General features: G+C 35.1%; 2 protein-coding genes across 7 annotated transcripts; one reads left to right on the forward strand and one right to left on the reverse strand.

The window, feature by feature from the left end:
- The first annotated feature begins 349 nt into the window (after positions 1 to 349).
- On the forward strand, positions 350 to 12155 carry LOC100648974 (presenilin-1). 5 transcript variants are annotated; one of them, XM_012308506.3, is made up of 8 exons: positions 351 to 796; positions 900 to 1150; positions 1230 to 1439; positions 1506 to 1726; positions 1805 to 2092; positions 2161 to 2405; positions 2477 to 2634; positions 12018 to 12155. In XM_012308506.3, the coding sequence occupies exons 1-7, from the start codon at positions 662 to 664 to the stop codon at positions 2630 to 2632; spliced, it is 1506 nt and encodes a 501-aa protein (XP_012163896.1). In that variant the 5' UTR covers positions 351 to 661; the 3' UTR covers positions 2633 to 2634; positions 12018 to 12155. The 5 variants fall into 5 exon arrangements, with proteins under 5 accessions (XP_003395461.1, XP_012163896.1, XP_012163894.1 ...); XM_012308504.3 differs by having other exon boundaries at positions 2477 to 2638; positions 12018 to 12154; XM_012308505.3 differs by lacking the exon at positions 12018 to 12155 and adding an exon at positions 9734 to 9937 and having other exon boundaries at positions 2477 to 2638.
- Positions 3098 to 19834, reverse strand: LOC100648782 (kinesin-like protein Klp98A). Of its 2 annotated transcripts, XM_003395412.4 has the most exons (16): positions 19550 to 19833; positions 18979 to 19048; positions 15913 to 16023; positions 14967 to 15083; positions 14165 to 14410; positions 13895 to 14067; positions 12905 to 13313; positions 12533 to 12817; positions 11970 to 12383; positions 11536 to 11733; positions 9742 to 9864; positions 9356 to 9457; positions 8777 to 8914; positions 7657 to 8700; positions 7278 to 7547; positions 3098 to 4952 (listed from the first exon to the last, which is right to left on the reverse strand). In XM_003395412.4, the coding sequence occupies exons 1-16, from the start codon at positions 19594 to 19596 to the stop codon at positions 4707 to 4709; spliced, it is 3993 nt and encodes a 1330-aa protein (XP_003395460.1). In that variant the 5' UTR covers positions 19597 to 19833; the 3' UTR covers positions 3098 to 4706. The 2 variants fall into 2 exon arrangements, with proteins under 2 accessions (XP_003395460.1, XP_048261991.1); XM_048406034.1 differs by lacking the exon at positions 9742 to 9864 and having other exon boundaries at positions 19550 to 19834.
- Positions 19835 to 20256: the final 422 nt, after the last annotated feature.

Consider the following 20256-nt stretch of genomic DNA (forward strand, 5'->3'; position numbering starts at 1 on the left):
AATCTAATTTAATCTCTTATGTAAACCAAACATAACTCTAATTTATCCCAAATCTTCGAAATACGAAATATAATACAAATATTTTATAGGTTCATATATAAAACAATACAATTTTTTAATATATGAAATGTATATATATTGTAGGTTATATATATAATATATATACACAAAATTACTGACGATTTTAATCTTAAAAATATATCTCAACATTTATTTAGGTGAATGGTTTTGTAAGTAATTATCAAAAATTTGACAATTTAATTTTTAATGATATCAAGTTTGAAATTAAGAAAGAATTTAAATTTTGTAACTACGCTCTTTTTAGTTCCAAATGCCTGACAATAGAGGGCAATTAGTGAATCATTTCGTAAAATGGCTGCCATCAGGTGTAGGATTTATTTATAAAGTGAAAAATTATTGAAGTCATTCATTTTCAAGTAATCAAAAATTATCTTCGTGCTTTCCGATGATAAAGTCCTATGAATAATTCTCGAGATGCATAATAGTTAAGTATTTTTATATCGGCGAAATTTTCCGAATGTAGTCGTAATCACTATTGTGTGACGAGACTTAAACTAAGTGCGGAAGTATAAAAAAAGAGCGTATGTGACGCTGTCAAAGGTACTTATGTCAATTTGTCCATAACTATAAGCGTTGATGAATGTCTGAGAGTGATATTTACGACTCGGCGGACGAATATACAAGCCTAATGGACGGTCACGTCGCGGAATCTCGCACGGACGATTTGGGCTTGGTCACTGGTCGAAAAAGGCGTTCTCGCATTAGTAACGAAGAGGTATTTTATTTTATTATGTAGTACTTATACAGGTTGAGTTATCTACATAGATAACTTAAAAGAACTTAAAAAATATATATTGTATAATATGTATGAATTATAGGTTGAAAATGGTGTTCCTGAAGTCCATGTTCAGACACCAGGTATATCGAATAATGCAAGTTCAGGTAGGAGAGGTACATCAGGCAATAGTGGCCAGGGTAGATCTAGAAATTATAGAGATGAAGAGGAAGAGGAATTAAAGTATGGAGCAGCACATGTCATTAAATTATTTGTGCCTGTATCCCTTTGTATGTTAGTTGTAGTTGCCACAATTAGTTCTATAAACTTCTATACAACCAAAGGAATGTATTTGTAAGTATACTTTGAAGTCTTTTGTATATTGTTTGTATAAGATGATAGTTGTGTTTTATGATTGTATTATTGTTTTCAGAGTATACACTCCGTTTCATGAAGACAGTGCTGACACAAGTACCAAGGCTTGGCAAGCAGTTGCTAACTCCTTGATACTCATGAGTGTCATTGTATTTATGACTGTGATACTTATTGTCCTATACAAATACAAATTTTACAAAGTAATCCATGGATGGTTGATAATAAGTTCCTTATTGTTGTTATCTATGTTTTCCATGTTATATTGCGAGTGAGTATTGTCATTTTACTAATTACTTTTTGTGGTCTTAACATTTAAAAAAAATATCTTTTGTAGGCAAGTATTAAAAGCATACAACATTCCAATGGATTTGTTTACATTAGGCTTAGTTTTGTGGAATTTTGGAGTAGTTGGAATGATATGTATACATTGGCAAGGTCCCTTGCAATTACAACAAGCATATCTTATTTTTATTTCTGCTTTAATGGCGCTTGTTTTTATCAAATATTTGCCAGAATGGACAGCATGGGTTGTACTAGGTGTTATCAGCATTTGGGGTAAAATAGATTTATTATTAAAAAGTACAAACGCGTTGCAGATGAAATACATGTAAGTTTTTATATTTTTCCATCCAGATTTAATTGCCGTGTTAACACCAAAAGGACCTCTAAGAATACTTGTTGAGACCGCACAAGAGCGAAATGAGTCTATTTTTCCTGCATTGATTTATTCTTCTACAATTATGTACACAGCCACAATGACTTACGCTGGTTATGTACAAACCGCAACGATGACTACTAGCGACAATGCTACTGGTGACAGCACGACATACACAATGCGTGATCAAGCAGATAATCAAAACAATCCTGCATCGGGAGATGCAGAAGAGAGTGGGTTTACTCCTGAATGGATAGATACACATGGTAGCAAATAAACTACTAATGTACTACCTATTCAGTTATTGTAACTTGATGTAATATTTTATTATCAGGTGATCGAGGAGCGAGGCGAGCGCAAGAAGTACGTGAAAACACTTTATCCCTAACAGAAAGATCAAGGCAACAAGATAATCGCGTTGCGCGTGAATCACAAGGGCAGCAAATTGCAATTACCGAAGAAGAACGAGGTGTGAAATTAGGTCTTGGTGATTTTATATTCTACAGTGTTTTAGTTGGGAAAGCTTCCAGTTATGGCGATTGGAACACCACGTTGGCTTGTTTCGTTGCTATTCTTATTGTACGTGTTTTTGTAATTTATATTTTATATTAAAATAGTAAAAGTTTTATTGCGAACATTTTTATTTCCAGGGGCTTTGCTTGACGCTATTGTTACTGGCTATATTCAAGAAGGCATTGCCCGCATTACCAATCTCTGTTACGTTTGGTTTAACATTTTATTTCGCCACAAGGGTAATTGTTGCGCCGTTTGCGGATAATTTAGCGAGCGAGCAAGTGTTCATTTAACTGTAGGTATGATAAGCATAATATTCATAATTTATTACAAAAAGATAGTGCCTATTCATATATTGATCGTTTAGCTTTTGTATTTCGTTTAAATTCGTCGTTCGTAATTTGTCATTTACAAACTTATACCACGGATATATTAATCGTCTCATGACATGGTACAAATCAAGATGAAAATGTACATTATAGGAAACTGGATGAACCAGTATTTTTTAATAATAAGTATTCGTTGAACAATCACATCGGATAGAAATCTAGTGTCTCAAAAAAATGCTCAAGATATAAATTTACATTTGTAAAACGAGTAACAAAAATAATAAATAATGATTGTATTTATCTGACATCCATTGCACGTTAAGTGTAAAACACATTTAAAGCCCTTAATAACGGTTTTTCATGTTTTTTATTACAATTTGTAGATTATTTTTCTATTTTATAGGTTATAAGGTTATTAATTAGAAATAATCGAGCTATGACAAATTTATTGTGTGTCTTTACATTTAGAGAACATAGATCGCATAGATCGAGTATAAAAAAGCGGTTGATGATGGTTTTTTTTTCTCCATGCTTTTCCTCGGAAACTGTATGAAACATGAGGTATAATGTTTGTCTAAATAATTTGCTAAAATGTACAGACCTCGCGGCTACAAATTACTAGTACCACTAGCCGTCTAGGACAATTCCTCGGGGTTTGAAGTCCGTTTATACACAGCCATGGAATACGTATCGCTTATCAGTCACGAACTTGATTATCCACTTCAATGACAATACGTATTGCTATAAGTTTCATTCGATACTAAACAACATGGGTTTAAGTATAAGCTTCATAACATTCTTTTTACTTATTAGAGAATTCAAGGCAAAATGATCTGGCCATGTAATGGAGAGATGCGATTTTTTTTTTTTATTATCATAATAATAGAGAATTCTTGGGCTTGAAAAGCATATATATTTTCTTTCTTTCTTTTTATCGAGAAGCAGTTCTATAAATATAGCGGATAAACATTTTGCCGAGAATAATCGATAATATCAAAGTTAGCATTTACTAACAATTCTCTCATTGCCATAAGCATTGCGTAACGATTTCAAGTCAACTTTAACATCGCTGTTCCTTTTTCTTTTTTCTTTACAAACTTTGCCGCGAAACGCAGTGTATACATATACAATATATATTATATATAAATTCCCGAAACCGGAAGAACTTCAACAGCGATATGATATCATTTGCACTTCGTAAAATTATAATTTAATAAGTTTATAACTACGTGTTAAGAGGAAGTTCGATATTTTTTTCTTTTTCTTTTTTTTTTTTTTTTGCTTCTTTTAAAGTCCAGTCAATTTTCAGTCCTGACGATGTGTAAAAGACGCTGTTCGACGAAAAAATAAACGCGGTCATTTATGAAATCTAATTATTATCACGAGTATAAACGCCCGATTATGGTCACCGTGGTTGTGCGCACAACAAATTATTCTTTATATCGTGCGTATCTTGTAACAATACTGGTTCTAGCTATACATTTTACTAGTGATAGACGCGATTTCAGATTCAATGAAATCAACAATGTCGTTTGAGAAACAAGAAAGGTACACTTGGAAAATTGCAAAAATTTTAACGGGAGAAAAACATTAGGAAAATATTCGTAACCCGTAACAAGTAATAAAATCGTGTAATTTCATAAACGTTAAGTCTAATGTATGATTTTCTTGTCGAGAATAGCTAAAATTTCGTATCGAGTATAGCTTCGAGACACATCAGATCTTTGTTTCCCATTAAATAGAAATTTCACAATATCTTTTACTAATGCTAAGAACAAAACAAATATTAAATATGCGATATATACATATATCAGTCTTATAAACAATAAACTTTTGGAAACGTATTTTGGCAAATACATAATAATCATTGCAAAAAGTGGTAACTATACTTTGCTAATATTTTTCCCACTTTAGCTTTTCTCCAGTTCATCGATATAAAAAATACATAACAAATTATAAATATCTATTATGCGTCCACTCGAATTTGTTCATTCTTCTATTTTCAGAGAATCGTGTATGGTCTTTTTTCTTTAATTATTTAACTTGTTCCGTATTTGCTGCTTTCGAACGTTCCACGTCTGAAGAACGAACTAAATTCCAGCAACGATTGCTTATCTATGTTACTTAAGTTGCCGTTGTACTTGTAGAGAGGTTCACAGTGCGGCAATTCTGAGCAGACTTGAATCAACCGTCGTAAATATTCCTCTAGTCGTTTTCTACGTTGCCGTGCCACAACTTCATACCTTGGAAAAACTTGTCGAGGTGGGAAGCGTATTGCCGCTACCTGTATATAATTGAAGTATATAAAACTATCAAAAAATTGATAAAAGTTCCTTCTTCCCATATTTCTAATATTTTTAATCTTTTGCAAACGGCTATGATACATATTATAATAATATAAAAGGACTATAATTAAATTCGTGAGAAATAAGATTTTTGGATATTAAAATTAATTGTGTAGCGGCATTGGACAGCAAACTATGACTGGACAATGATAGAGCAGTGGTTAGTGCCGTTGGTTAGGAACAGTCGAGACCCCGGTTCAAATCCCGGTACCCGTAGTCCTATTTTTCTTTCAAGATTATTAACTGAGAAGGAGGCAACCCGAACGGAAGACACAAAATCCTATACGGGACCTACCCATCTCTGTCTATACAGCAGCACCACCTGTCACGCTACTATCATACCTCAATTGTAATAGTTTTGATAACCATAGGTATTATATTTGTGGCGGCATTCAAAAGCAACTATCACAGGACGACGGCAGCGCAATGATTAGCGCCTTTGCTTACGAACGTTCGGGACCCGGGTTTTCAAACCCGGCGCCCGTAGTCCGACTTTCTTTTTACGATTCTTAAATGAGAAGAAAAAGCAGCGGTACCTCCCATCGCAATCTATACCAGCAGTAACACTATCACCCACAACTATCATACCTCAAATTGGTGATCCCGACGTGATCGATAGCGAAAAGAGGTGACCATGATAGCGCTACCGAGACTTCATCACTGTAAATCTAAGACTGTGGAAACTGGATCTACCGCTACAACGAACACGAAACGGCCCTTCCGTCTTCAGCGAACCTCGACGCTTCATCTCTGATCGACACAAGCAGGTGATAAGATACGAGACGATGACTGAGTCAGGAGTGATGCAGCCAACGCAAAATCCATGGGCATATCATCTCTGCACATCATATTAAAAAAGAACGAAGGCCTACGACCGTACGCTAAAACGCCCGCACCGTACCGACAGATCCACCGCCACACGAAAACTTCGCGCAACATCTGCACGGATTTGACAACAAGCGGCCGACGCCTTACCCCGCATCGAAACGACAAATCCGCAGATGCCAAATTCTTGCAACTGCACACGGAAAAACAACCGAGGTCATACGACCATATGCACAACACAAAGAAGAAATGTTATCACTGATAAGGGGTTACTGTGGCGGCACTCGACAGCAACTATCGTCGAACGACGATAGCGCAATGGTTAGCGCGCTTGGTTACGAACGTTCGGTATTCGGGTTTTAAAATCCCGGCGCCCGTATTTTCCGATTTTTCTTTCCATGATTCTTAAATGAGAAGAGAAAGCAGCAGTACCTCCCAGCAATCTACACCAGTAGTACCTCCTAGCAATCTACACCAGCAGTACCTCCTAGCAATCTACACCAGCAGTAACACTATCACCCAGAACTATTACACCTTACTACTATATACCCTATATATATATCTATACCTATATATACCTTATACCATATTACTATCTAAAGAAAAGCAGCAAGATATGAAGGGAAAGCCATAGAATCAAAAAAGGAACTAGTAAAGAAGGGGAAAGAGAAAGAAGGGACTAGAAGAGGTGAGAAATGGAGGGACACAAATGGAAGCAAGAGAAGAGCAAGAAAGGATGACAGTAAACCAAATTATAGAAGAAAGAAGAAAGAGAGATGCAGAAGAAAGGGGGAAAAGGATAAGGGAATCCAAATATAACATACATTACAGAAAAATCGCCAAAGAAGTTACTAAAATACTTAGAAGGGAGGATGCAGTGGAAAGGCAGAAAAATATTAGCAAGATTCAGATGTGGAAACGAGACCAAAGCAAGGGAATACTGGAAAGAAGAGGGGAAAAAAGATGCAGACTATGTAAAAGGAAAGAAGAAGACCTGAGGCAGGACTAACAGAAGGAGTAACAGAACTAAAAGCAATAATGGAGAAGAGAGGGGCAATACAAAACGGGGAGGAACGACAATAAGGAAGCACAGCAAGGAGGCAAAAACCCAAAAGTTGCCATAGTTTTTAGAGACAGAATAATTAAGAGAGTGCAATATAATAGAGTGGATAAGAGGGGAGGTATATATATAAAAAGCCTATTATATATTATATATATTACCTATATATAAGATATATAGGTAAAAAAGATGTAAAACCGAAAGCTCGTCCAAAGCCGAAAGGCACGGACTAAACAATAATAAATAAAAATAAAAATATATTACTATTTGTTATTTGAGAAAAAAATTTTGAGAAAATTTTATCAATTATAATTATTTAATGTTAACAAATTTCGAATATACAGAAAATTAATAAAAGGAATACAAAAACTCTACTTACCTTGCTACCATACTTTTGTCTCATACAAATATACAATTCTCGAAATCTTCTGTATCTACGTAAAAGCGTCCAGCTATCGTCCTGCGCTACGACGCGTACCTCGTATTCGTAGTGACTGGACGTACCAGCTCCACGTATTACGTAGGAAGGTATACTAACGATCATGTTAATCACATTGTCGTAGTCTGCGTCGTTTGCTATCAAAGATGGCAAAGACCTCGTGATTGTCAGGGAATATGGACTACTCAAACGATCACCTCGATTTTGACTCTAAAACAAAGGCCAAATATCATAACAAATGATCTTCATATTTTCATTATTGGAAGATAATTTTTAGTTGTCTTCCAATTTATATTACATCATGCATATTATAAATTACCGTTAAATATACTGTTGAATATCCTCTTCCCGCTGATATTCGAGGTACTACCGACTCTGACAAGTTCTCCTCGCCATTGATATTAGGCCTGTGGTTCCTGAGAATTGGAGATCGCGTTGTGGCCACAGCCAGCAACGTGGCTGAACTAGTCGTGGACTCTACATCACGGCACGATATTGTTTCTACTGTTTGTGCAGGATCATTCGTATCACCAACTGCCAATCTATCATCACATTGTGATTGTTGTTTGAGATTCTTTCGTTCGTCTTCTAAAAGTGATATTTCTAATTCAATTTGCTGCTTTTGAAGATCTTGTAAGATCGCAATTTGTCTATTCAGATCTTCTTTCGAGGGTGTGCTGGCCTCTAGGCACCTCATCACCATCATTCGTTGACGAGCGATTCTTTGGTTCAATCGTTTCATCGCTGGGTTCTGCTGCACAGGTGACTCCAGCGAATCTTCAGGAATATCCTCCTCCGCAATAGAATTCGTTGGAGACTTTGATTCTGTTTTCTCACTGTTAACACTGCCATTGCACTTTTCTGACTTGATGATCGTATCTATCGAAGACTTTCTATTTAAGTTCAATAAACTTCTGCTTTCTACTTCACACAATTTAGCTCTATCATTCTCTAAGTGGACTTCAGGGGAAGATTTTTGTTGCTTGTTAGGTTCTCTTTGTTTATCACTTGGTAATGTCTGAGATTCTTTTGTTTCCGAATTTTCAAACAGAATTCTAGGTTCAGGCGAATCAGCCGCAGCTGTATGAAAAGTATCTGCTGTATCTATAGAACTTGGAATATTTTGTGGCAGTAAACTCAAGGCAGAAGCTATCTGAAGTTTTCTATTGCATCCCTGCAACGATTCAATATCTCCATTGTGAAGAACTTCGTCGCCGCTCAAGGAACAATCACCTGGTGAAGCAGGCAACGCACGCTTCAAGTTTAATGAAAGACTTTGTTTTCTTCTCAGGATCTCCTGCAACTGCTCCTGGCTCCGCTTCGCCAGCAACAACTTCTTCTCTGTGTTTCCTTCTTCTTGAAACTAGAAACATATATATTTAATATTTAATGAGAATAAGAAAAGTAAGTTAACTTTTAGTTGTAAACAGTATCCTAACCTCGAGATTAAACATATGCTTTTGCTTTTTAGCTATCTCCATCAATTCCTCTTCCATCTTGTCTACCTTGCTCTGGTGCTCATTGAGGGATTTCACTTTGTTCTGTAGCTCAGTCTCCAATACAGCCAATTCTTTCTTCTGGAAGGTAGATTTTTAGAGTTGGATTTTATTTCTTGATTCTTTTATAATGTTCTCTTGATTATAGGAACTAGCTAATTCTTGTTTTTGATTTTTCTATGAACCATATTTTTCTTATTAAATTCATATATACAAAATTTAATGATATAAAGATACATAGAATGCATATTTAGTAGATGAAACATGTTTCCATATATTTAATTTTTTTAGCTGTGTTCATAAAAATACGAATTTGCATAAATATGCACAGTCTAGTGGTTAGGTAAATAAAAAATTAAATCATAATTAAAGAGATAGATTAAAGAGATTAAAGAGATTAGTTCACAAAAACATGAAGTCCTTGCTTTAAAAAAGAGTTATGGCTTGACCTAGTTCCTAGAATTAATCCAGTCATTAAGATTATAGTTAAACTTGAGAAAGGATGGTTTTAGAATCACTTACATGATGATTAACAAGCTCTCTCACCGCGTCAACGCATTTATCATCGTTCAAGCTCGACCAGGATTCTGGCAAGCTGCCATCACTACCAGCACCGTCGTCCGTCTGAAATGGTACATTTTTTTCTGAACTGAAAAACTGCGAACCTTCGTTTCTATGTTAATACTTTATTAGAGTATTATTAAGAAAGGAATAAAGAGAATTAACAAAGCAATAATAAAAAAAGAAAAATAAATAAAGACAAGATGCAGGGTCATATATGTTACATGCGATTACATTTTTTTAAATTTATTTTTTCTCTCGTTTATTTTAATAGTTCGTGCCATCAAAATACAGACTATATGTGCCGCATGTTACACCGATTTTTTCTTTTCTGTCTAGACTCTTACCTTCTCCCACCATTGATGAAATCTTTGAGCGCGCTCGTGATTGCTCATGAACTCTTGAAACTGACGATGCTTGGACTGCAATGTCGTGCGCAGAGAGGCAACTTCCCTACATAAATTTTCTACCTAGTACCACACACACACAGATATCGATGCATTAACAAAAAAGATAACTGAAAAAAATATAGTTTAGATGCGAGCTCCATTCTTTTTCTTCCTTTCCTTTTATTTAATTCCCATTAATTTCATTTTTTATTATATATATATATATTTATATTTATATATATATAAATTGTACGTTTAAAAGGAAAATAAACTTTTAAACTTACATTTGAAGTGATAATAACGAAAAATGATCGTTTTACAAGTCACCATGTACACAGATACTCTGCTATCAGTTACGAGAGAAGAATGATGTAGAATGGATAAAAATAAAAACAAAAGCATGCCATCTGTTTATGCATCAATGATAATACGGGGCTACGTGACGTTATTGCAGAGGTCAGTTCATACTAGATTTATTGAAAGATCCAATTAAATGTAAAATGAAAAAGAAAAAGAATTAATGGTAAAAGAAGAAGAAAACAGAAACGATGAGATAATCGCGATAAATACATTACCTTATAAAATTCGGTTAATTAGGTCTTTAAATCCCACATCAGCACTGGACAAATTGTACGTGCGGACGTATCCCAACAAAATTGTTAACAAGATACACTGGGTTTGTTAATCGGGAGCGTTAATTCTCTTGATTGTATACATATAATGCTTAATAGAATATATATGAAAGATAAAATACAGATAGTAGAAGTGTGCGTGCAAAATATCATATCGTGGAAGATCGAAGGCCAATTTTTGTAAGAAAAATTTATTAATCAACAGTATTCGTATATATATATATATATATTATATATATGTATGTATATAATAAACAGTTCTTTTTTCTTTCTCGCATAACAAACCCATATATACACACGTTTCTACAAAAGACAAGCCCAGATATGTACATAACAGTTCTTTTTTTTTCTTTTACTCTGTTCATTGTAACAGTCGTCTACAAGATACTTAACATATAACATTCCACGGAATGCCATATTTGTCCGGCAAAATCGTGTCAACACTGGCACTTTTATCGTATTCAGACAGTTTATCATCATTTAAGCTTCTCTATCTAATTTTCGCCATTAAAAAAATAAGCGTTAAGATTATAGTCTGCGTGATATTAGGCGCGATTCGTATTAAAAACCCGTAATAGAACCTACGTAAAGACGAACAAGTATTATACAAAAAGAATAGGAAACATTTCTTTTATACATTAAAAAAACGATTAAATTATATAATATCGGACAAATATTGTCCCGTTAACAATGTAATTGTACATTAGTTACATTATATTACAATTCAGTAGAAAATATAGACGCCGATCGTTGCGTTGAAGCACCTTAAGCTTTTTTTTTAAATAAATTTCTATATCTACAGTTAAACTAAAGTGAAAAAATGTGATCATCGTCAATGTTGATGATATAGCTCATTCTTTCTACACCTGAACACCATTTGATATCCAAGTACACTTGTGAACACTTGATGAAGAACATAAACGTGATTTAACGAGAACATGGTCCCTAATACTATTACACACATTTTCTGGGGTCACATGTTTAACGGGCAAATGTGCGAGTTGATGATGATGTTGCCAGACAAGCAAATAAGAACACAGAGAGCAATAAGGACGAGGAAGAATTGATAGATGATCGAGATTACGTTCGGATCTGGAGACGGCGAATCCGAGTCACTTACTTGCGTCATTTCGTCCCGTCGCTCTTGCTCCAGGATGTGACGTCTCGTGCGTAACTCGCGTTGCCGAGATTCCAGAGCCGCTATGGCGTCAGCCCATTCTTTCCATTGGGCACCCCATTCGCGTTCCAATTCGCGCTGCGCTCCTTCTAGAGCCTCTCTTCTCGCGGCCCATCTTTCTTCTCGTTCTTCCTGTTCCCTCTATGCAAATTAAAATGAAAAATTTGTATTATTTATTTTAGCTCAAAGCTTTCCTTTAACATTCCATTTGCACTAATTTAAATATCTTTATGTGTAGGATATTAATAATAATATAACTACAGTACTAGAAATAATATTCTATGATTATTAAATTATTAATTATAGTAATAAACTATAATGGATTTAATTGGCATGAAAACTAATATCGTATAAAGTTAATTAGTTAATTCACGAACCTTGAAGTCTTCTTTTTCTTTGATAAGGGCTGCTTTTTGTTGTTCCAGTTCTTCAAGCGTTCGGAGATCTTCGCTCGAATTTAAAAGGTTATCGCTAGAGGACGAAGCATGCAAATCCGAGACACTCCAACTCAAGAGAGACAATCTTGAAAGATTGACGACCGTGGATTGTAAATTACCGTTACTCGTTCCACCTTCCTTTCTTAGTTTCGCCGCTTCAGCTGGATCGTTATATCGGAACATATTGTTCCGGCCAAGAAGAATAATACAGCCTTGTGACAGCCGCGTTGGCTTATCTACTTGAGCGGTGTTGATCCAGCAGTGAGGAGAAAGGGGATGAAGAGTTGCAACCCCACTGTCTAGCTCCACCACACAGTGTTCTGGCTCGACATCCGCACCAGTCAATACAATATCCTATTTATTAAGTAACACATATTATATAATTCATAAAATATGTGTATATATATATATATATATATATATATATATATTCCCGTAGTTTAACTAGTATTCAGATTCAACAAATCTTAATTTTTATTGGGATAAATAAATGAAATGATTACCTGTGTGGTTGGTGCTTCTTCCGTTCCCACTAACGTTCGACCCTCTTTCAGATGATAAAGTGTAACACCAGTGCTAAGAAGGTCATCATCGATACCCACTAAATGCGGCATCTCTGAATCTAGAACTACGCCAACGCCGCTTTTTCGAAGACCTAACGCTTTCTGCTCTTGGAGAATCTGCTGCGTTTCTCGCCACTTTTCCGTCCATTCTTCCGTTAATACTTTCTCCTGCTCCTGTTTCTCATGAATCTGAGCTAACAATACTTGCGGTGGCCTTTCAATGTTCTGCAATGAACAGGTAGGATTTCACTTTTTAAACGAATTTTTTCTTAATTGGTAAAGGAGAAAGTGTATATCTTTTTTAGGACTTACCATATAAGAGACTTCAATATGATACTTCAATTTTTCTATCTCTGCTCTCAGTTCCCTGATCAATTTCACGTTCGGATCTTCGTTAATAGTGGGTTTATTAATAATATTTTTTGCCCTGTTGGCATATCTGAGCGTACTAAGTGTCTCGCCGTAATTACAATCGGCCGGACTAATAGTGGCTATCATAATCGTCTTCGAGTTACCTCCAAGCGAGTCCTTCAATAACCATGTCAATACGCTGTCTCGATAAGGTATGAAGACACCACGCTTAGAAGACGAAGACATGTCACCTGTCGAACTAGCTTCCGAAAGGGCTGATATTACAGACCCTAGTGTTACGAGTGATTTATTGATATGTGCACCTTCCTTCAGTCGTTGACCTGTCGCGCCCGTTGCATTCGCACGTTCGCTAAACAAACGTAGGTAAACAAATGTGAACTCAACTTTTGCTACATCTACCTTAAATTTATCTTAGATATCTATATTTCTTAATGATTTTAAGAATGTGAGCAGAAGGTTTAAAGTGATTACTTCATTCAACTTAAAGTACATTATGCAGAGATTTGTAAGAGAATTACTCAAGATATTACCGAGTGTTGCCATTTTAAAAATGTGATTTAATAATAAAAATACGATAAATTTGTATAATAATGGAATAGAACTCAACTAACTATCTTGCGGGTAAACATCTCTTTGTTTTCAAAGGAAACCTTGACTTCAATATTGGTATTCCTTTATTCGGTAAAATCTCTTCACAAAATATTCTTTAATTCGTTATTACATTTATACATTCTTTAAACAAGGCTTTTCCTATTCCAATAGAAATAATTTTTATGAAATCTTCAGTCGTTTATCAAGTTTCAATTACAATAGGAAGTAAAAGAAAAAGAAGTATTAAAAACTCAGTAATGTTTTGTACGAACTTTCTGCTCACATCTTGCGTGTTAGTCCAAAAAACAAAAATTATCCTCAAGACACACGTCTCGATACCTTCCAGCCAAGTCGACAAGGTGCACTTTCGAAACCGTTTCCGATGGCATATTGCCTTCGGATAGTCCAGCCTGCACGAACGTAATCGTAAAAATCGCGTGGCTTCTGCTGCTCACGTCATTCATATTTGTGCTTGCTGTTGTTCTGTGGGCGTTACCTCTCACCATGCATTCCTACAAGCGCGGGAACAACTCTTTATTTTAAAACTACCTCTGCCACAAGTGTGTTGTGAGTGCGGAACGAGCAGGAAGCAAGAACGGGTTCATTTACCTGAATGTCTGAATAATCATACACAAGGTGACTCGATAAATCTTGTACATAAGGCCCTTTTTTAGGGTGTTCACGTACTCTGAGAGAATGAGACTGCGACTGGTCTAGTCTCAATAGATCCCTCACCCTTTCATTGTGGATCTCTAAGAACGATACCTCAGTTCTATAAGACGCTCCGCTCTCTTTACCAGCTGCCATTCTGGCAAACAGCGTCTTACAAATCCGTGGTATCAGTCCCTGTGCTTCCTGAAATTGAAAATTATAAAATTATTAGATGTTAAAGGTAAGGATTCTTTTCTAGGTAAAGAAATACAATACAAGGCGAAGAAAAATCATAGAAATCAACTGGCCAGTGAAAGTACGAACCAATGTTTCGCAATAAGGTAATGAGTTTCTGCATTGATGATAAGTGAACTACGTGATCGAGCGATCTAGAAGCATCGGAGCGTATTAAATTCATTAAAAGTATGGTAACTTTTGTATCTCTACGATTTTTTTCTCTATGGATAAAATTTTATGAAAAATGGACTAAATGCTTAAAACAATTAGGGAATTACATTCAATAATAATTTTACGGAATTATTCAAATATCAAACTAATATTAGGGAATTATCCACATACCAAACTAAATTTGCAGAATTACTCAAATATTACACTAAATCTAGGATGTCCGAATATCAAACATAAAGATAAAATTTACTGAGCAAAATGGAATATTGTAGAAGATCAAAGAAGAGTAATCTTTTACAAAAGGATAAAGGTGAAATGATCATGCTGGCAAACTAAACGATTAAAATATTACCGGCGTGCCCATCATAGTGAAGGTCTTTCCAGACCCTGTTTGGCCGTAAGCGAAAACGCAGGCATTATAGCCCTCGAAGGCACTTTCGATTACATCCGTGCCAAGATCGTAAAAGACCTAAAATAGAAAAAGGATCAGCTATTTGTTTCTGATATGATAGTAACTAACAAGCATCAACGTTTAGGATAAATGAAAATCTTCTTATCGAATTTAAAAATAGCATCAGACACGCCTTATGTGTACTTAACTGTACACATTGATAGGGGGAATTTTGATAGTGATTTACTTAAAAGAGTTTTAACGGGTCACCAGAGGAATCAAGATGATCGATAAGTATTAAACAAATACGCGTGTTTTGATTAATTCTACAAATGATAAAAGCGAAATATTTTTTTTATTTACACGATGTATCATTATTCATTACACACGCGATAAAAGACAAGTCAGACTTATCAATTATCGCGGTGACAAAATAATTTGTAATTATTTAGACATGATCCTTAAAATTTTGAAAAATGTGAAGTCTTTAATTAGAATCTATTCTCTTACGACAATGGTTGCTATACCGGTGCACGCATGCCGGTCTTCTATTTTAATTCTGATCGTGGCTCACCGTCAAAACATTGCCCAATGTGGGATATTGCCCGATGCGAATCAATCGATGGCGATAATTTTTTATTGAGAACAAAGTTAACTCCAAAGAGAACGAGCTTATTTAATTAAAAATAATTTAATTCTCGTTACAAATGAAATAAAAATTACTTAACATATTGTTCATAATAATTAATGGCTCGTATATTTAAATGAATACACATAATTATTTTCTCTATTTCTCTATTTCTAATGCATTGTTGGATTCAATGATTTATTTAATCTGTATCGTACGTATTATTAATTTCGAATTGATAGATTGATGATACGCTTTGAAAAACGAAGTAATATATACCTCTTCTTGGGATGCATAATTATCATCATTTGCGTCGCATGACCAATAAGAGTGATCAAACGTGAAATCTTTATATTTCTCCCTATCAATTTCCCTACAGCTTCCTGGCGTCTGGAAATAACAACAATAAAATAATAAAGTCAATAATTATTCCATTTTATTAAAAAAATGTTTATCGATTCAGATCTATTGGTCCAAATCCATTGGATCCTTCGTTGACAAACGAAAACTCCTTTTATTGATCGAGCTGTATGCATCATAGACTTCCCTTTAAGATTAAAATATAAAGTTCAAGGCACAGTTTCTATACCTCGTCTGTGGTTCAATAACCTTAATGTTTAGTCATTTTATTGAAAAAGATAAGTCAAATAAATTTTTCAAAGTTCCCAACAATTTCTGAAGATACAAATTTTCACGTGTCCCGTGTGAATTATTTCTTTAATATTGAATTTAATATTGGATTATAATTGATTGGTCATATTAAAGGAAAGGAATATTGGATAGATTGACACGGGTCAAAAGCCTGTACGATGATTGATACCGAAGAAGCGCATCATTCACAAGTGGCTGGCAAACAGCAAGCTGTTATATCACGTGCATTCGTAAGACTGCATGCCACATAACTATAATCGTATACTATCAAGGGGCACTCCGTACATTATGCAACACAAAGCGAATAGCAAGCAATTAAAAAATAAAACTCTTTTATGTTTGTCCATCATGAAACCTGCAATAGACAAAAAAGTGCTAAAGGTGAGGAGTGATTATTGTTCTAGGATCGTGATCAACGCGCTCGATGCCGTAAGAAATTTGAAGTTCGTCCTTGAGGAAACGTTAAAGCGTTTGAATCATCACGTTCGACTTGTTGAGGTCATCGATTTCGTTGTACTTTGTGAATTCATTATTCTTTGTTTCAGTACTTTAAATAGGAAATCAAATTAGAAATATTCCTAACAAAGGATATCATATGTTATTATATTTTATAATACGATTATATTTTATAATGTTGTTATAAATTATAAAATGTAACATTATAAAATATATGTACTTTATTTATATTTTAACTAAGGGAAGATCATACAGAAAATAAATGTGATCTTTTATTGGATAAAATACAATCGATATGTCAGCGATTGTTCAAATATCTAGTACAATACGAAGATATAGTAAGTATTTAGCATAATATTTCACTAAAATAATAATAATAATAATTTTCCACAAAATAATTATGGTATCTTCGTAATCTATTTGTTAAAATGAATCGGCTGATATATATAATATTTTAAATTCGTGAAACGTGGATTCGCTAGCATATTTAAAATTATTCTTGTAAAGAAGAGTTTTATTTATTTAACTGTTTGTTTCAATTAACAACATACATATATCTATAGCCAACAGCGTTATGCGTGCCATAAAATGCATCATGATCGCTATAATGTTGCATGCACTAGATTTTCATAAACCTGTCTTGTCACATTATCAGCGATAAAATGGGAAATCTGTTTTATGATAATTAACATGATATAAAGGTAAGCGGTAGCCATAAATTACGTAAAAGTTATTTCCTTTTGTAACAAGGTACAGGAGTGGTCCTAGAGCGATAAAAGGAATTGTACGAGAATATAAAACTCGTATTTTTAACATTGAATCATTCCAGAGAGAAAAAGGAATCAGAAACTAAAGATTCATGACTAGCTGGATAGTTAGGCGTTTATGGAAAACTTAAAAGTGTAAAATGCACATAATACACAAATGTTAATGGACAAAATAAATCTTTGCGTAGGCTTCATATTTGTATTCATATTAATATGAATTTGCACAAACATTTACGACCTACTCATAACAAGTGAACAAAATAGAAATTTCTATTAATATCGTACACAAACCAAATTTACCCCAAAGCATTAATGAGGACGATATAATTAGCTCTAAGACCTATATATTGGTCATACAGAGACGAACAAAAGTTCACTTACGCGCAACGTCTGTCAACTCTATATAGAAATATATATCAGGCTTTAATTTTAAATATTATATGATACTGCATACATAAAAATTATTATAATTATAATATTTTGATAAAAACAAAAATCAAATTTTCATCCCGATGAAAGTTAATATCAATTTTGTCAAAAAACACATTACATATTTTCAATAATTCCAAAAACCTATAATTTGTGATTTTGATAGATTTGGTAGCTGTTAATTCTTAATTGCGATATAATTGGTTAGTTTTGTGATTAGTGTCGTGGGACGGAAATCGAGTAGTCCGGGATTGGTCCAGCAACGATTTTCGCACTTTCTCCGATCAGATGACGTGCCGTTCGCTATCTTGCTCTCACTAGCTCGGCCAAAGATTTCGCTCGGCAAGCGTGGATATCAATGATGTAATGTTAGAATAACAAATAGTCTCCGTATGGTAAAAAAAATTCTGTACGTCTACGAACAATATATGTCGCGGTCATTGTGACGTTAATGGGTCAATAGCCGAGGTTCGGTCGACCAGAAATTATGACACGATTTGAGCTCCAAGCGTTTTAACGGCGTGGCGGTCAACGGTAGTTCGGGACGCAAAAAAAATCGCTCTACAGTCTAGAAATCTTTTTAGAAAGTTTGCCCGTGCGATCATTAAGGACGAACTGCATAAGGATTGGCTTAGGGAACTGCAACAGGAGTCGCTTGTTGCGGATTATACATGGAAACTGCATAAGAACGTATATAACATACAATGCTGGGACTTGTAAAATGACCAACTTTTCAATTTCTTATAGAAATTCTACAAAGTTACGTTATATTTTTGAAGTATAAACAAATTCTCATACTTTAGTCATTTGTAGTCCTAGTCTGGTGTGTTAACCTTACTACAATCTTTATTTTAATAAGCAAAAGAATTTGTGTCGTTTTAGGAAAACTTTAGTATAAGATTAGGAATCAGACTTCAGACATTTTTGAAGAATAACATAACCACGAATAGTTGAAAATAATTTGGAGATCGCAACAAGGTTAACCTTAATAAGAGATACCTAATATTTTTTACAACTAATTCTTTTAAATGTTAGGAAATACCTTAGTATTGGAAATCCGTGTTTTCTTGCCATCCATTTGTACAATCATTTTGGCATTCATCGCCAGCTCCCTGGAATACAAAGTTGACAGATTCACATCTTTATCCATAGAACTGAGCACTTGATATTTTCATTAATGTTGTTACAAATAATATAACGCGAAAAGAAAAAAAAGATAGTCAATAGGGAAAAACATTTGGATAACAATAACATTAGAGGGAATGACAGCAGGTGGCAGAATCTTGTCGCCCAGTCGTCAGTCGCACCGTGGGTCGATCGAAACCATATGATTGATCGTCCCATGGAACGCGTTACGTTCGAAGGTCGAACGTTAGCGAATTGTATTGCAAAAACATCTTTTGGGAGAACTTTGTCGTCTAAATCATAAATAGCAGGCCTTGATTCGCTGCTTGGTCAATTGTAAAAACTGGGATCTTAAAAACAGGTATTGAATAAAATTTATGACGAAGAATGTATCCGTACTAGAGAACGTACAGTTCGTATATCAAACACATAACAATGAAAACACATAAAATACACGTCAAACACAGATTATCACTAGTTGCACGCACCTTTTGTTAAAAGGTCGAACTCTTACGGCTACCTTTACTGAAGCCATGGTTATAACAAACGCGTAGATTTTGACCAGAAATGTTGATCTACCGCGATATATTTCGTCACTCTTATGCTTTCTCAACGCGCGTTACGCGAACATGAAGTGCTTAGCGATGTTGCGTATACAAGACATCGTCGACGAATGCCGCCGTACTACGAAACGTCGTCGTCGTCGTCGACCCTCGCACGCAATGAACAACATCATCCTCAACACGGTCTCCACAGGCAGACGACTGGCTGGCAGGCCGCTGTTAAGCCGAGACAAAAACTTGCGTTCCTGCGCATGCGCGTACACATTGGGGATCCCTAATTTCAAGTGAACCGCACGTTTGCTCGTTATTCGTGACGGCGCGGATGGAAAAATGCAGGCGGAAACGTAAACAGAAAAGAGACAGAAGAGGAAAAGAGGACAAGATAATACGAAGAAAGATAAAGTGAATCAGAAATACGAAACTGTAGAGAAAGAAAGGGAGACGGTCGAACAGGTTTTATATTTCCCTTCTATGGAATGTGACGTCAGTATGGGATCGGTATGGTAGAAGCCAGTGGTGGAGAGTGAACGGAGAAGGCGAGCCACCCACGCTGCAAATAGAGAGAGCTAAATCAAACGCTTTTGCGGTTTCTTTAAGCGCGTAACGGCGGTTATACAGAGAATTCATGTCTT

This window comes from Bombus terrestris, chromosome 5 (genome assembly GCF_910591885.1).
Source record: "Bombus terrestris chromosome 5, iyBomTerr1.2, whole genome shotgun sequence".
NCBI lineage: Eukaryota > Metazoa > Arthropoda > Insecta > Hymenoptera > Apidae > Bombus > Bombus terrestris.

Excerpts from the sequence above, each read along its gene's own strand:
- LOC100648974 (XM_012308506.3), top strand. The coding sequence starts at position 662 with ATGTCTGAGAGTGATATTTACGACTCGGCGGACGAATATACAAGCCTA. Across the intron at positions 1,727-1,804 it reads AGGTGTTATCAGCATTTGGG|ATTTAATTGCCGTGTTAACA; the intron begins GTAAAATAGATT and ends TTTTCCATCCAG. Across the intron at positions 2,093-2,160 it reads TGAATGGATAGATACACATG|GTGATCGAGGAGCGAGGCGA; the intron begins GTAGCAAATAAA and ends TTTTATTATCAG.
- LOC100648782 (XM_003395412.4), bottom strand. The coding sequence starts at position 19,596 with ATGGCTTCAGTAAAGGTAGCCGTAAGAGTTCGACCTTTTAACAAAAG. Across the intron at positions 16,024-18,978 it reads CACGGATTTCCAATACTAAG|ACGCCAGGAAGCTGTAGGGA; the intron begins GTATTTCCTAAC and ends TGTTATTTCCAG. Across the intron at positions 14,411-14,966 it reads TCACTATGATGGGCACGCCG|GAAGCACAGGGACTGATACC; the intron begins GTAATATTTTAA and ends TTTCAATTTCAG.